Source organism: Drosophila obscura, unplaced genomic scaffold (assembly GCF_018151105.1).
Source record: "Drosophila obscura isolate BZ-5 IFL unplaced genomic scaffold, ASM1815110v1 contig_46, whole genome shotgun sequence".
Classification (NCBI taxonomy): domain Eukaryota; kingdom Metazoa; phylum Arthropoda; class Insecta; order Diptera; family Drosophilidae; genus Drosophila; species Drosophila obscura.
This window is the reverse complement of record NW_024542835.1, coordinates 1,603,499-1,619,054: the sequence shown is the minus strand read 5'-3', so window position 1 is coordinate 1,619,054 and position 15,556 is coordinate 1,603,499. Positions and strand designations below refer to the sequence as shown.

Genomic DNA, 15,556 nt, shown 5'->3' with positions numbered 1-15,556 from the left:
TATTCTATGCATACAATCATATATTTTGGAGTGTACACGTACACAACACATGCATGCTTGCTGCCAGTCGGCTCGTGTGACGTCATGAGCCCAACGCGGCCATTCCCAAAGCCGAAGATCTGGGAACGTACGCTGCAAACTCAACTGCGCCCCTTTCGTTGTATGAACTGGCACATCTATATACTGTATGGTTAGTGGTTTAACAGAACATGGTTTGGTTCTTATTGATACATGAGTTTAGCTACGACATCAACTTTTTTATTGAATTAAGTCTGGTGCGACGGTCCGATATGATCTGTCCAGCCTTGTTGAAAGACCTTTCGGACTCGCACGATGTTGCCACACATCCACCGACGTTGCCTACACCACAAGTTGAATACCTGAAAACATCTATATACAGTTAATAATTCAATTTATAAATTTATTTTTGCACATACCTTCTGCGCTTCCCTTACTTTACTTACCTTGCAAAAACATCGATAGTCGCCATAAAACATCGATGTTTCCAAAAATTTTAAAACATCGATACATCGATGTTTCTCCACCTCTAGTGTTCTCTCCTACTGTCACTATCGATACCATCGATGTTTCCCCCTAAATTTTAGAATCTAAAATTTTGATGCAACCATAGTGGAACCAACAGCTGAAATCGCATTTAAATTCAATAGCACGAATATTTTATTGAATTATTTATATAAATAAGAATTTAAACATGAAATAGGCAATTTGTGACAGCCCTAAGTACGCCCTCGAGTTCGGAAATTTTTGGAAAATAACACGTTACAGCTGCTGCTGTGCAGTTGTTAACAGTCGCGAAAAAAGTCAACGTTTTGTGAAAATAATACAACTAAAAATAGCCAAGAGCTATAAGAGCGAGCCGTTTTGTTGCACGGGTAAACATCTTTGCAATGTTTCAGCACTCAAAGGAGCTCTACGTAGCCTCCTTGTCGGAACTAAAAAATTTTAGTACACAAGATTGCGATTTGTTAGACAATGTGCACTTAGTGAATAGTATTCGTACCTGGATGAGCGAACAAAGGGTACAGATATACAAGATATTTTATTTGCTAATCCTTTGGTGGAAATCATAGATGGTTATTTACAAGATTCCATATTAATAAACAAAGAACTTGGTGAACGAGATAGATTTGATATCTAGCAAGCCTACCTAGCAAGTTTCAAACCATATGCAATTATAATATTTGCCATTTAATTTATAGAACGTAAATAGAACGAGGAAGCGAGTCCTTAGCTTCTAGGCGTTTATTTCTGCATTATTTATGTTACTTTATATTCATTAATATGCGATCTCCAATAACATCAGTCACAGCGAAAGTAGTCCTCCCTTAATTGTGATAGTCCGAACCAAAAAAATAAGCAGAATTATTTATTTTCGAGAACTGCACGCACATTTTCTGTCGTTTTCTCGCAGATATGGTCTTATACATACATACATACAATATTGGCGTCTGGTCAAACGCGTAATTAATCAGTATTTTCTCTGGTGACAGGCCATACTACGTTCTCAATCCATTGAAGATAATAAAAAACTTTAGTGTACTTGGAACGTGGAGATGTAGTGTGACAATATGATCCACGAGAAACAACGGCGAATACCTGTCCCAAGCACGAGCCCCATTCCTGATGCCATCTTGCCAGTGGTCCTCCAGAATCTCCGTCGCATGAATCGCTTCCATTTTTGTCTCCACCAGCGCAAATATACATTTCCTGTGGCACATCAGGGCACTCGGAAAACTTAAACAGTTTTAATTCAGCCTTGCGCAACTCAGGGGCTTGGTCATTGGCTTTATTTCGGCTATATCGTCCCCATCCAGAGACTGTCATATTATCATACTCTTCCCCACTAGATGTTGTTAAGCAGGCTGGCCTAACTTGGTCGTTAAAGACGACTGTTTTAGTCAATTCCAATAAAGCTATATCGTTCGCATAGGTTTTTTCATCATAGTCGGGGTGCGGGATTTTATTAGCTACTTCATATACATCGCCGTCAGTGGTATTATGGGCTCCTAGGCGCACCACTAAATCTCTAAGAAAATATTTTCGTTATTTAATACATAATTATGTACATTTGGATATAACGATGTTGATCTAAATGTACTTACTTCTCTTTTGTACCAACTAAACGTTCACGAATGACACAGTGGGCCGCAGTTAGAACAAATTTACTATGTATCACGGTGCCCCCGCAATCCCAGGTATAGTTAAAGCCCGTTTCGTCCTTTTGTCCTATATGCGCCATGTATTGTAACTCATGTCGATTTGTTTCGTTCGAACGGGATATATACAAATGGGTCTGACAAAAAGTCCTGTCGTTTGCGTAATTTAGACATGCTGAGTTTGAGTTGAGTTCATCAGTTAAAGAAAAAAAACAAATAAATATATCAGACTAGTTTAGTTGAAATCTGTTCGGTTACACCAATGGTTCCTTTGATCAGTTCCCATGGTGGCGACATTCCATTTTTCATCCTAAAGTTAATCTTTTATTTTGGTACATATACATATACTAACCTTTTGAGGATGGAGTGTCTGCTTTCGGTCTTTTTGGTACCGGACAGCATAATGATCTACTAGCACAATGTTTGATATTCCTCATATTATTTGAATTAATACAGTTTCGAAATGATACACATTTTTCAGAAAGTGGATCGCATGGAGTGTACGAGCTGGAACGAGCTTCAGCTGGATTCCGTTCGAGCACACAAAATATTAACAAAATAACCAGTTTGAAGAGCATTTTGTCGTTGAACAGAAACTGAACATCTACGATATACCTAAAATAAAAACGATGTTTGAATAAAATAGTTATTAAAATAACCTACATCTTATTTCTCCACAATCTTTCAAAAATCTATCTTTTCGGGTAGATCCTTAATTAATGAATACAAATTAGAAACATTAGATAATGTTTTTGAAATGATTACAAATTTAGTGGGTGCAAAAAGGTTTCGTCGCAAACCAGCAACACAAACTATTCTCTCATCCCCTTGGATGTTGATACCGTCAAGAAATTGCGCCTAGAAGCTGGCAGATATATTTAGCAAAAACTCCGAATAAAATTAAGCTGGCAGAAGCTCGAGTCGAACGAGCTCTAAAATCTGGTCAAGGCCAAGAAAAAATCCGTGCGAAACCACTTCCGGCCCATCACAGCTTTTTACAATTCTCCGCGCACAACAAACCGAATGAGACACGTTTTCGAGAAGGGAAATCTGGAATAAAACGATGCAACGTCCCGTGTTCTATGCCCTCACTGTGGCTTTGTCAACGTGTTCTTTATAAATCGCGGATCTGAACCACACTCTCCAAACGAGGTGGCTTTTAAAATGCTATACTAATAAAGACTATGTACAGCAGTAAAGCCGGAACTCTTCTCAAATCTGTGATTCGAGATTCTTTAGGGTCGATGCCCAACGAACACTGATCGAAATTATTTAAATGTCCGAGTTTTATTTGGACTCTTATCAGCATAATCTTCTGTATACCATACATATGCATTCTACAGAGATATTTTATAAAAATATGTAGCTATCGCTCCAGCAGCGTGCCACGCTGTTTTTTCTGCGGAGGAGGCGCGTCCTCCGTCTTTCCTCTGACACCCACGTCGCTTAGTTTCCCCCCTTTGCGTTGCAGCTGCTTCTCAATGATGCGTGCGTTGTTGGCATAGCTATCGGCAATCTCGCGCTGTGAAATATAAATATAGAGGTGGAATATTTGTATGTCGTGGGTATTCGAGACCATTTAGTTGCTTGGCTTACCGCTTCAATTTCGTCCTCTTCTTCGTCTATGGTGGACACTGTCACCGAGCTGAACTTGCCCATATTCTTTGTGTGCCGCGTGACCATTACTTTCTTTCCACTGGCATCCACTATACCGGAGTCCTCACCTACAGCTGTCGACGCACTTTGCGCTGGGGCAGCAGGCGCAAGCTTCGCTTTGCTCCTTGCTTCTGCGCCCAGAAGCTGAGCCAACGGCTGATCGTTCTTGGCGTTTACCAGTGCATTGAAAATCACGAAGGTGACATGGGAGTCCGGATTATGGCGGTAGTAAAGTGGAAGATCGCAGCTGCGGCACTGCCACGTAAAAATAGAGTGAGAAAATGGTTTTAAATGATTTTAATCCGTACCTTATACCGGAACTGTTTCTCTATGGCGTTGCCTGCCCCCCTACCCTTGCGGCGTATGTAGAGCACTTTTGGAGTTGGATTGTAGGTCAGCTTGTTGGCGTGCTCGTTGGCATTTATTACTCTGGCATTGTCTACTTCTCGCAGTGGCAATTGATCTAGGGTGCAATCTTTTGAAACGAGATTAGCGTCTAACTTGCTTCGAGAAAATTAATTATACGAACCCAAAATCAAAGCCATCTTATTGCATAGGCAGTAGTATATGTTGAGCGGCTTTTCTTCACTGTACTCCTCCTGATCCTTTGAATCGGAACACACGATACTGCGAGAAACAACTTTCGGCATTTTTTTAGTTGTTTTTTATCAAACGTGTGCTAACTAATCAAATTTTAGTTTAGTTTATGAATATTGAGTTGTTGTTGTTCGCTCAGCTGTGCGGCATAGAGCTGGAGAAACATCGATGTTTTTAAAATTGTTGTGTAGCTTAACCCATTATGTCTCGAAGGGTTTTTAAAAAACTTTTATAAGAATATAGCAACAAAAAATGGTCGAAAACGTAGTTATTTGGTTCGAAGAAAAGAACTATAAACAACAATAAACAATCTATTCTTAGGTATTCGTGGGGGTACAATTATTTTTTCAATAAACTATTATAATAAGCGTGGCAAATCAAAATTTCATCAAGCCGTCTAGAAGGAGCCCTTGGTTGAATTGAAAATGGGAATTTATGTATATAAAAAGTGTATATACAGCTCCATATATGTATATTATTTAGTATATACAATTAAAAATCAACTTTTTAATCACTAAAATATAAAATTTTTTAATTATTCTATTTAACTAAAAACATCGATGTTTGAGAAAAATCGATGATATCGATGTTAACATAGATGTTTCTCCAGCTCTAGTGCGGCAACAAGGGCTGGGTTGGCGAGCAGCTGTTACTTGTCGCAATAATTAAAAAAATTTTAGTCACAGCTGCCACAAAATATTAATTTGGAGTATTTAATTTTAATTTTTCTACTTATAAATAGTGTACTTCGTAAACTAAATATTCCATCCAAATAAAATACTTGCTTAGTCAGTCTAGATAATATACCCAGCAAACCAACTCACGAAGAGTAAGTCTACGAAGAGTAAAAAGGTAGTTCACGCAACTTTAGAAGTAAAAAATGTGTCATACAAATCCATCAATTCAGGATATAGCAAACCTTTGCTATGACAAATTTAAATCATTGCCAAAAACCGGCAAGCCCTCGGCCAACCAATGGACTGTTTTGGCATGTGTTGTGGAGCACAACCGTCAAACGAGATATAGTCGGGTGGTGGCTCTTGGATGTGGAACAAAGTGCATTGGTTACACCAGACAGTGCCCGAAAGGATTCATTTTGAACGACTCCCATGCTGAAGTATTGGCTCGCCGAGCCTTCCTTCGGTATCTTTACCACGAAATGAAGCACGACCGTATCTTCCATTGGGAAGCCAAGCGTGGTTCCTTTGACCTCAGTGAACACGTGGAGTATCATTTCTTCAGCAGTCAGACGCCATGTGGGGACGCTTGTATTGTGGATGAGTCCATAGAAAGGGGAGATGACCAAAGGGCAAAGCGTCAGCGACTGGACGAGAACTCTGAGATGGTCTACACTGGCGGCAAGCTGATAGCTGGCCAAGTGTCTGAAGCCATGACATCATCCGATGACATGCATCAGACGCCGGGAGCCCTGCGCACCAAGCCCGGACGTGGTGTGCGCACTTTGTCCATGTCATGTAGTGATAAGCTAGCCCGCTGGAGCGTGCTTGGTGTCCAGGGCGCTCTGATCGACTCCTTGCTCTCAAAGCCCATATACTTCAGCACTCTCAACTTTTGCTGCAGTGAGGCGCATCAGGAGTCCCTGGAGCGGGCCATCTACAAGCGCTGGCAAGGGCGGGTCTCTAAGAACACGCGATTCCAACCCCAACAGCCACAAATACGCATCGATGGCGGTCTTCCCTTTGAGTATTCACAACGCGGTGACTGGCAGCCCTCGCCCAATGGGTTGGTTTGGTCGCATGTGCCAGATGATCTCAGGTAGGTTCTTATTTTTGCTTTTGAAAGCTGTCTCACCTCTATTTGCCTACAGGCCCTATGAGATCTCCGTGAATGGCAAGCGACAAGGAGTGACAAAAAAAAAACTAGGATCCGCTCAAGCTGCCTTAGCCGTCAGCAAGTTTAAGCTTTTTCTAAACTTCCTGAATCTGCAACAGTCGCACGCAGAATTGCGTGAGAAGTCTCAAAGAAACCTTCCCGATCTGGAGCAAATGACTTACGCTTCCTGCAAGGATTTGTGTGAGGACTATCAGCAGTCGTGGCGCCAATTAAAACGGGAATACTTTCTGCAATGGACCTGCAAGCCCAATGAGCTGCTCAATTTTACTTCGAAAGTTGAATAACTAAATCATTGGTCTATCTCCTTCATATGGAAACCTCAATCGGGTAAGCATCAATAACTTGGGAAGCTTATTGACCCTTTAATTGCCATCTTATATTTATTTCCAACAGAAAATTGCGGAAAATAGAAAAATCATACTATCTGATGGCTGAACAAATCCATATACAACGCGAGTCGAACGACACCACTTGAAATACCCTCATATTGCACATGTGTAGTCAGAAAGGTGTTGATATTAGCTGGTAAGTCGAGTCCTAACTGTCAGTCGCCATTCACACTCTTTTTTGAAAATCTCTGCTTAGATCTCCACTAAAACAGGCTGGAAACCCAAACTGGGACCGGAATTATCCTATGTGCGGTTGATGGAATGTTTACAGTCAAGGGTTCGGAATACCAAGGATTCACATGAACATATATTCCTAAACTCTGCGAAAGGTGCCCGTATGATTGAATTAAAAAATATATGCCTTCGTTTCATATGCAACATTCAAGTGTGTTATATTTAGATTGTAATACCATAATATGTAATATGTAATATTATACTAATTGTCATTTTGCAAACGTTTAACAAACAAGTAATCAAAAACGAAAATACATTACAGATAAAGTTACAGATACAGCTACGCATACGCGCAACCAGATAAAGTTAGACACATATTATGTGTGCTTGCTGGGAGTAGTACGAACTAAAGACGAGAACTGAACAGTGGGATGTGATGTGCTGGTGCTTGTCCTGCTCATGGCATAGCCCCATTCTATCCGCTAAACGGTGCACGCTCGCTGCGTGGTGCGAGGTTCGAACAACTAATCATACGACTTGAATCCATTGACTATCCAAAGACTGCTCTGTGTTGACCAATTTCCCCGACAAATCCACCTCAATGGCCGCCAATCTCGCGCAGCTCGCGCTTGCCCAGCGGCAGGGGTGGGCGGAAGTTGTTGATGACCTTGCCGTTGAACTCATTGCAGGGACACTCCTCCTTGACATCGTACGCGTTGAGGTTGCGCATGGCATTCAGCTGGTCGTCGGACACCTCAATGGGGGTCTTGAACACGATCCAGATAACACACTCCGAGCAGGGGGGTGTGGTCAGAGAGCCCTCATAAGTCCAGTAGGTGTGAACATTGGGCAGAAGCTGGCCGGGATCGCAGCCATTGGGAAGGGTTACACGGTCGCCCTTGTGTAGGACGAACTGCAGCAGGCTGCTAACCTTGTCCAGCTCGGCATGGTGCTTGCCGGCCTGCAGGAAAACGCCCAGCACAGCCAGGCCATCGGGAGCAGCGGCTGCCTCACCGAATGACTTGTACTTGGTGGTGTTCCAGTGTACCAGGTGCAGCTCACCGGCATAGGACACTCCATCGACGGTGTGCTCAGATCCCTTGGAGTCTGTGCATCCCCAGTGGCAGTGGAACTGCTCCAGCTTGAAAATCTGATCGCCCAGAGGACCACCAGTCAGCTGCGATTCGGTGCCATTCACATCCACGCGCCAGCAGTAACCTTTAAAGATTGATTCGATTAGCCTACGCTCCTGCATGATGTTCTCCAGCATCCACTTACCGGGATTGACCAGGCTCTTGGTGTGCTCTGGCACATACTTCCATTTGAGTGCGGAGGCTTTCAGCTCACTCCCCTTCTTGGCGCTGGAGGGCGTAATGTCCACGGGCGACTGGCGATGTCCGGACGCCTGTGGATAGTCCTTGGCCCAGTGTGCGGGTCCTGGCAAATACAATGAACAAATTTGAACTATCATTAGATATTTGTTCACTAATTGTGGAGTCAAATCATTAAGTCCCCCAGCGACGTGTTAGTAGATAAGAAACAATAAATCAAATCAAATCAATTCATTCAATTCCCATTTGTGTCATTGTCACTCTTCCCTGAACAATAATTATGGGTCATTATGGTTCTAATCAAATTCCTTTCCTATTTCCCAAATATTTGTCCACAGCAAACAAAACAGAAGTTTAACTGTGATAAATCATTGCATTGGCATTTTAATGTGAATATTTAGAACTCCATTTATGATGAAAGCCTTCTTTGAGGATATGTGAATTGTAGCCCACCCATCTATTCAATTTTAAAAATTAGGGGAACCGTATGAGCTTTGTGTGAACTGAAATCAATGACTTTATTTATGGAAATTGTAATTAACAATAAACATTGTGATAATATGATCATTCACTGCCAAATCAGCAAACTCTCGTTTTGGAGAGTAAATTGATTTAAACCTGCAAGATTGGGGATTTGTTGGTCGACAGAGCACGTATAAAATTGTTGCATTTAAACTTAGAATGTATAGGAATAAAATAGAAGAGAGTACTGACTGCTCAGAATGGTATGTAAATTATGATCAGGCAGGCACTTCCTCCCATGAATTATTTGCTAAAACATTTAGTTAGCATATTATTAATGCAAATGCCTCGACAGTCCGTCCTTACTGCGGAACGGCTCATCTGATACTCATAATATTTGCCTAGAAATTTTATCTGAACAACCGGCTGTGGCAACAAATGTATTTGCCGTTCTGTTCGTTCTCCTGTTTGCTGCAGTTTATAATTTATAAAAGTATGTACTCATACCATACGAATTTTTTAATTACTGTCGGTCGTGCGCAAAGTGAGAGCAAATGTTGACTCGGAGAACAACGTCACGTGCCAGTAAAATCACTCTGGAGACCGCCAAGCGGGTTGTGTGGGTAGTCATGTGATAGGATCGTTGCAGACGCACGCTCCAGATAAACCGCAAGAGTGTGGTATGTCTTGGGTGGGTAAGTGGATGGAAGGGAATATTCTAGGGTTGGTTGCATAAACCAAAACAACAAATGACTTATAAGTACATAAGTGCAGACCCGAAGGCCAGGGGCTGCCAGTGGGTCTTATCTAACCAGAAGACACAGGGCAAAGCCTCATTTGTCACATGATAAATGACTGAGCTCAAAGCGTCAAAAGCCCTGTAGCTTTTGGCATTAATGTCGGTGAATGCCAAAGTTCTATATTTAATTGATAAAGAAAAAAGTCAGGTGGAATGCATTTATCAAAGGAAAGTTCCTAACTCCCGTATCCGCTCGTTTCGCCTTGTGACAGTCAACAGAAAACTTGGGAGTGCGAATCATAAAATCAAACAAAAGGCCTGCATGACGTATGCACATCACGTATACGCCGTGCCTGTCATGCAGAGGAATTGGAGGGAGCCGTGGCCGTGTCGAGTCCGGTCCATGCACGATCCTTTCATAAGTTAGCAGGCATGTGCAAATTTCCGGCCATTTTTAACACCTTTCCTTTTATAATACGAAATCATGCGAGTATTTGCCTGCTAGAAAACGAGTGAAGATATGAGTATCTACTCAACCAGAGGCGTACGTAGTATATATTATTTATTTATTTAGCTCAGAGATGTTCTATCCCTCAGCTCAGCTCAGCTCAGCTTTTGTTTTTGATTGTTTACCAAGTTGGGTGCTGCTGCCTTCTGTTGTAAATATTTCAAGTAAGATCACCTGGGCGACGTTTCTCTTGTAGTATGTATAGCCTGTGTCTCTGCTCTGATAACAATGGACAGTGTGGTGTCTAAATACCCGTAGGAGTGGGTAAGAAAATAATAAACGGCACACTTGGGCAAACAATATAAAAATAAATGAAAGGAAAATAAAAAGAGGGAAGGTAAGGGAAGGGTAGAACACGTCTGCAATTTGCGAAAAGTAACTCTATCCATAACCGAAAGGCAAACAAAGTACTGTCGATCCATTAATTTTCGATCAATGGGAAACTCGACTGCTTATCCGAACATATTCCAGCGACTTACAGTTTATTTTGTTTCAATTTACTTCCGAAACAATAAAATATTTCTCCGAATTGTGGTCATTAATGCTGCGATAGAATCCAATGATTTTCAATTGAATTGAATATCCATATCCTATCCCCCCAACGGCCCCGGCTCAGGCACCAGCTGAAAGTTGTCTTCGAGAACTTGTTCCGGAAGCAAGTATACGCCCGTCCGCCGTCCGCCAAATGGGTTCTATAATGATCTTTCGCTGGAATCTCGGCGATATGAACTTTTCCCCCGATAGATGCAGTCTCGATTTCCTTTACCCACCCTTCTATTTTACACGAGCCAGAGAACAATTCCGAACAAAGCTTTTTGTCATCCAAATACATCCATTAAATTTACACAAAAAGTTTCTTGCCATAAAAGTAAGGAGAGAAAGAGAATGCAAATAAAAAGAGAGAGAGAGATGCATAACGAAAAGCTCATTTCGACAGCCACAAAAACTTAAAAACAAAACAAAATAAAAATAAAAAACAGATATATACTTGCAATTAGCATTTACGTATTTACGAATTTACGAGTTAAGCGATTCTAAGCGAGCCTTGCATGATAATATCTGGGGGAATCATCGGAAATGGATGGAATCATGAGTTGGTTGCGTGTGACTTTCACGACAAAAGTGGCCTGGCCGGGGGACGATCGTAAGGAAATTTTCTGCCAAAACTGGTTTGGGGGCAAGTACCTCCTCTTTCCAGTATCCAGTACCCAGTAGCTATCCCAAAAGCGGGCTTTTATCGTAAATTATGAGTCAGACCAATTCTGGTGATATACGAGTAATGTCGGAAGGGGTCTGGTCCCCGTGTTTTATTTCTTTTTATAGGCCCACTCAATTGACCGGGCTAAAAAGCAACAACCCTTGTCTACTGCTTTGTGCCTTGTTCCACTATTCTTACCATCTACCTTCGTTGTGAGAAGCCCCAGCAGTGCTCAGCATTGGTCTAACTGTGTCTCTTCCAAGGCATTTATCTAACGTCCAAGTGCTGGCCCCATCCCAATCCCCAACCCTCCAAGCAGCAATCGACAGCACCTACAAAACCCTATTTGCCGTAATTATTTGTTTGCATGTGAAATTCTGAAATGAAATGATGAAATGGTGACAATAACCCGCAAATGGAATAATTGAATTGTCATTAAATCCACCGAAACGGAGCCCAAATGCAATTCGGCCCAATGGAAAGACTCCTCAAATCATTCCTTGCCATTTCTGTTGATACTTCTAAGGTGTGGCGGGCAAAGTGAAATGTTTTTTATTTTCTGAAAATTTTCCAACTCATAAATTGATGTATTTTTTAGCACCCCCATCTATATACACACATATTTACTATGTACATACATATATCAATTAAATTTTCAGCAAAATTTTATTAGCACTTCCCAATAAAATATTTGGTTGGGCAATTCAAGCGTTATATCTTTATATCTGGCCAAAAATAATATAAAACTGGCGGGATCTTGCACGTTCCTTGCGTGAGAAATCGTTTTCTTTTAGTCTGTCCCATAATAAATATTGCATTTAATAGCTGGCTTGGGATCTGATCTGATGATGATTATAAGGTAAACAATCTAACGACTTCCATTGACGGGCAGATATAAAATTGTACTTTGAAGTTGGATTTCAAATATCTTGCGTGTTTTTTAAGTGCAAGTCAATTAATTTCCAGGTAATTTAGATCTACATAGGACGTCGATAAGACAACAAATATATATATCATTGAACAAATTATAAATCCATCGATCATTCTGACTATGACATTAAGATGATTTAGCACCGTACCCAAAGTTATCTTTGTTACTAAAATAAACACAAGAACCTTAGATAAAATATAACCACTCCCATTAGATATAGCCACGTTGTTTCGGAATAGTTTCCATAAAGATAGGGAATTTATCTTAAGGCTTAAAACGAAACACTGACTTTGGCTTTTACAAGCTGATCAGCTGATGTTGCCAATGTTGTCGGAACTTTTTATTGATCTTCGTGTGAACACGAGAGCTTAAATCTCCCCGAAGTGTGTGGGCCATCGTAATCGGAAGAATATATGTACAAATGTATATATACATACATCTGTTGGAGGGTCAGGGGTTAGGAAACCTGAGCGGTTTGATAAGAACTGTGGCACTAATCGTGCAATCTCAAAAAATGTTATGTATGAGTCGCACTGCTCGGAAAGAGGAAGCTGCGTGAGGGAGGGGCTTCTTGCACTGGAAAGTTACCAGTACCAGTATCGAATCAATCAGAGCAATCAGCGCCATTTAAGCAAATCAATTGAAATTGTCAAAAAATTGGAAGTTTAATTCCCGCATTGATATACGGCAACCATATCTTTATATGTATATTATTTGACGACTTCGTCAGTCTTGTGTACCATTGATACGTATGTTAGGCATTAGCAAAGACATTGGCAAAGTGCTGACTGTGGAACCGGTCTACAATGTGTCCTTAAGAGACCAAGAACGTGCACTTGACTTGAGTAAACGAACTGCCTTCAAAGCAGGAAAGAGAGACGGAGAAGGCAAGCAGAGAGAGTGAGAATTCGAACTCGAAGTCGGTGTGGGTGTCGGTATCGAAGTAGATCTCGAATCGACGTCAAAGTCGAACTCGTTTGCCAAAGACCGTTGAGTTGAGACTGGTTAATGGGAAGCACCCGTGGAGCGTCGGCGATCACGAGACGCAGCTCGTGCGAAACCCCCAAGCCAGCGGGGTGCCTGCCCCTAGCCCGCTGCCACAATTTAATTATTGCGTTCTGCCTATTATTCATGAGTGCCAGCGAATAGAACGTGTCCAAGTCGGATCGGATCGGAGCGGATCGGGTCGGTTCGGTTCGGGGGTTTGTTTGCCCGCTGCATCGCCGCTTTTTCATTGGGTTTGTTCAGCTTATGAGCCATGTAATTGAAGTGCAAGGCGATGAAGTGCATTCGGAATATCGTGTATTGTGCAATCACTACTGGATTTTTCACTCTCTTCTCGAAGTATTCCCGTCTACCGCACACAGAAGAATTGTTTTTTCGCCTAATTTGTAATCTGAACCCTTACGATAAGCCAAATCAATGACTATGACCATTTCTCTGAAGCACTTTTAACCGTTTAATTATCTGACTAATTGGCTATTTATTGAGGGCATAGTCACTCGTGTGTGTCGGAACCTGCCAGCTTGTGCGAGTATTATGATGTGGTTTTTATTGGGTTAGGTCCATCCCATCCCCTCAGGGGAAAAATGCCTACGCCGTTGAGCGCTGCTATATCTAGCCGATATCTTATCGTTGGGAATTTCGTTTACAGAATTCTGTCTGATTCGGGGATGACGTATTCGTCAGATACGCCAGACAAGCAAACGGAAAAAATTCCAAAGTGCCGATCTAATAGATAGCAGATGTCTTCAATCAAGATACGCCTCAATTACACGGCACGCTTGCAGTTACAACCAAGCCTCCCCATGCAGCGGGAAGGGGGAGGGCGAGAGGAGCGTGAAAATGCAGATTCCCCGGGCACAACCTGTCGACAGCTTCAGCTTTCCCATTAAACTCTGATCTGGATTGTTGCACGCAGACACAGCGTGCGTATGACTCAAAAATCTCCACACATCTCGGCGGTAAGACGCGGGAAAGACGAAGCAGACTTGTCTGACTGCACGAAGGCCGAGCGGAGAAGAGCGAGAATGGAAGTGGTTTTCGGTAATCGGTAAACAAACCCAAAGCTGGTTCGGTACCCGGTCAGGTCAAAACAAACAAGCAAATAGCGGCGATCGCTCGCGGAGGCTTACCATTCTCCTCGGTGTAACCCCAGTGGTGGCTCATCTTGCTCGGACTTCTTCTTTTTTGGAGGGACACTTGGTGGGTTGGTGGGCTGCTTCACTCGCGAACTCCGGCACGCGTCTGACTCTTGTTAAGGATCTGGCTGATTATTTTATAGAGCACTCGGAAGTGGGAATCGGAACGGAGCCACGCGAAACGGGAGACGGGAGACGACAACGACTGTTTGGGTAGTACGCTGATTGTAGACTGCCCGACTCGGGGCAGCGCCGCTGACTTGAAACTTGACAGCACCGCCACACACAGCACGCACCTCACGACACCACAAGCGAAGAGAGCGACGAGCGACAGCGAGAGAGAGAAAAAGAGCGAGCACCAAAGTCACTAGCTGAGAGGCGCGAGGGGAATTGCGGTGAGTTAACTAAACTACTGTTTAACCCCAAGCTGTGGGGCAGTGCGAGGCATGAGGTGTCATTAGAACTGTTGACAGTGGCTGCTGGGTTCAATAGTTTGCCACTTTGCTCGTACTTGAGTCCGGCACTGTGGTGTGCATATTAATCCGTTCACGCTCAAAGTACTTCCGACAGAGGTGAATATTTAGCTAAACTGCTTCTACAGCCTGGACGTAACGGGCACCTATTTGAACTGCTTATATTGATCGATTAGTCGATCGATTTTCATACACATTCTGTGGGTTAGATTCCACTGTGCTGAACATTTTTTAAATTACTCGCCATCATTTTTTTGACTTTGTTGCTGAACTTTTTTGCATTGTTTTTGTTGGTGCCCTGGGACTTAAAGCGTGATCGCGATCGCACTCTCGACAACGTACACACATCCAACCACACATATGTAAGTATACATACATATATGGATGTATTTAGGTATACCCCATATATCCCAAAGGGGAATGGCGATGGCGACACACTCAATCGCAGCAGTTTTGAGGGGAAACTGTTCAAGCTGAGCTCTCTCTGTCTCTCAATTGACAGCTCGGGAGAGGGTGGAGAGCAGGGCAACAGGGATCCATAATTCGCAGCCCATCAACGCTTTGTTCATGTTATTCCATTAGTCCATTAGTGAGTGCAGGGTAGGCGCAGTCACCGCGTAGCACGAAGCCACTTCAGCGAGTTAAGCACAGAATTTGTCACTAATTTCACTTTTCTTCCGTTTGTTTTCGCTGTTCTGCCTGGGATGCTCAACAGAATAGATTGGTTACATGGCTCCACATCCCCCAGCAAACACGATCATCGGATTGAAACTTGATTATCTTTTTCGCCGTCCACCAATGCGTATGCGCAATTAAGAGGCGCCGCGTGTGTTTGCGTCTGGATTAAGATATCCCACTCTTTCCAGTGGAATCAGCTTATAGTCGAATTAACCATGCATTTATTGGCATTACGCCGCTTTGTCGGT

At 42.5% G+C, this 15,556-nt stretch overlaps 4 protein-coding genes across 5 annotated transcripts; 1 reads left to right on the top strand and 3 right to left on the bottom strand.

Moving 5' to 3' along the window:
* Positions 1-1,245: 1,245 nt before the first annotated feature.
* On the bottom strand, positions 1,246-2,732 carry LOC111075786 (serine protease snake-like). 2 transcript variants are annotated; one of them, XM_022369270.2, is made up of 4 exons: positions 2,530-2,732; positions 2,124-2,352; positions 1,455-2,047; positions 1,246-1,345 (listed from the first exon to the last, which is right to left on the bottom strand). In XM_022369270.2, the coding sequence occupies exons 1-3, from the start codon at positions 2,612-2,614 to the stop codon at positions 1,486-1,488; spliced, it is 876 nt and encodes a 291-aa protein (XP_022224962.2). In that variant the 5' UTR covers positions 2,615-2,732; the 3' UTR covers positions 1,246-1,345; positions 1,455-1,485. The 2 variants fall into 2 exon arrangements, with proteins under 2 accessions (XP_022224962.2, XP_022224963.1); XM_022369271.2 differs by lacking the exon at positions 2,530-2,732 and having other exon boundaries at positions 1,246-2,047; positions 2,124-2,426.
* Positions 2,733-3,455: 723 nt separating this feature from the next.
* On the bottom strand, positions 3,456-4,589 carry LOC111075789 (STING ER exit protein). The gene is made up of 4 exons (XM_022369276.2): positions 4,363-4,589; positions 4,142-4,308; positions 3,774-4,088; positions 3,456-3,699 (listed from the first exon to the last, which is right to left on the bottom strand). Exons 1-4 carry the CDS (start codon positions 4,481-4,483, stop codon positions 3,544-3,546), a joined length of 759 nt encoding a protein of 252 aa, XP_022224968.2. The 5' UTR covers positions 4,484-4,589; the 3' UTR covers positions 3,456-3,543.
* Positions 4,590-5,263: 674 nt separating this feature from the next.
* LOC111075817 (tRNA-specific adenosine deaminase 1) lies at positions 5,264-7,169 on the top strand. The gene is made up of 4 exons (XM_022369307.2): positions 5,264-6,206; positions 6,259-6,611; positions 6,678-6,809; positions 6,870-7,169. The coding sequence occupies exons 1-2, from the start codon at positions 5,311-5,313 to the stop codon at positions 6,566-6,568; spliced, it is 1,206 nt and encodes a 401-aa protein (XP_022224999.2). The 5' UTR covers positions 5,264-5,310; the 3' UTR covers positions 6,569-6,611; positions 6,678-6,809; positions 6,870-7,169.
* LOC111075818 (carbonic anhydrase) lies at positions 7,045-14,396 on the bottom strand. Its single transcript, XM_022369308.2, has 3 exons — positions 14,152-14,396; positions 8,126-8,284; positions 7,045-8,065 (listed from the first exon to the last, which is right to left on the bottom strand). Exons 1-3 carry the CDS (start codon positions 14,183-14,185, stop codon positions 7,446-7,448), a joined length of 813 nt encoding a protein of 270 aa, XP_022225000.1. The 5' UTR covers positions 14,186-14,396; the 3' UTR covers positions 7,045-7,445.
* Positions 14,397-15,556: the final 1,160 nt, after the last annotated feature.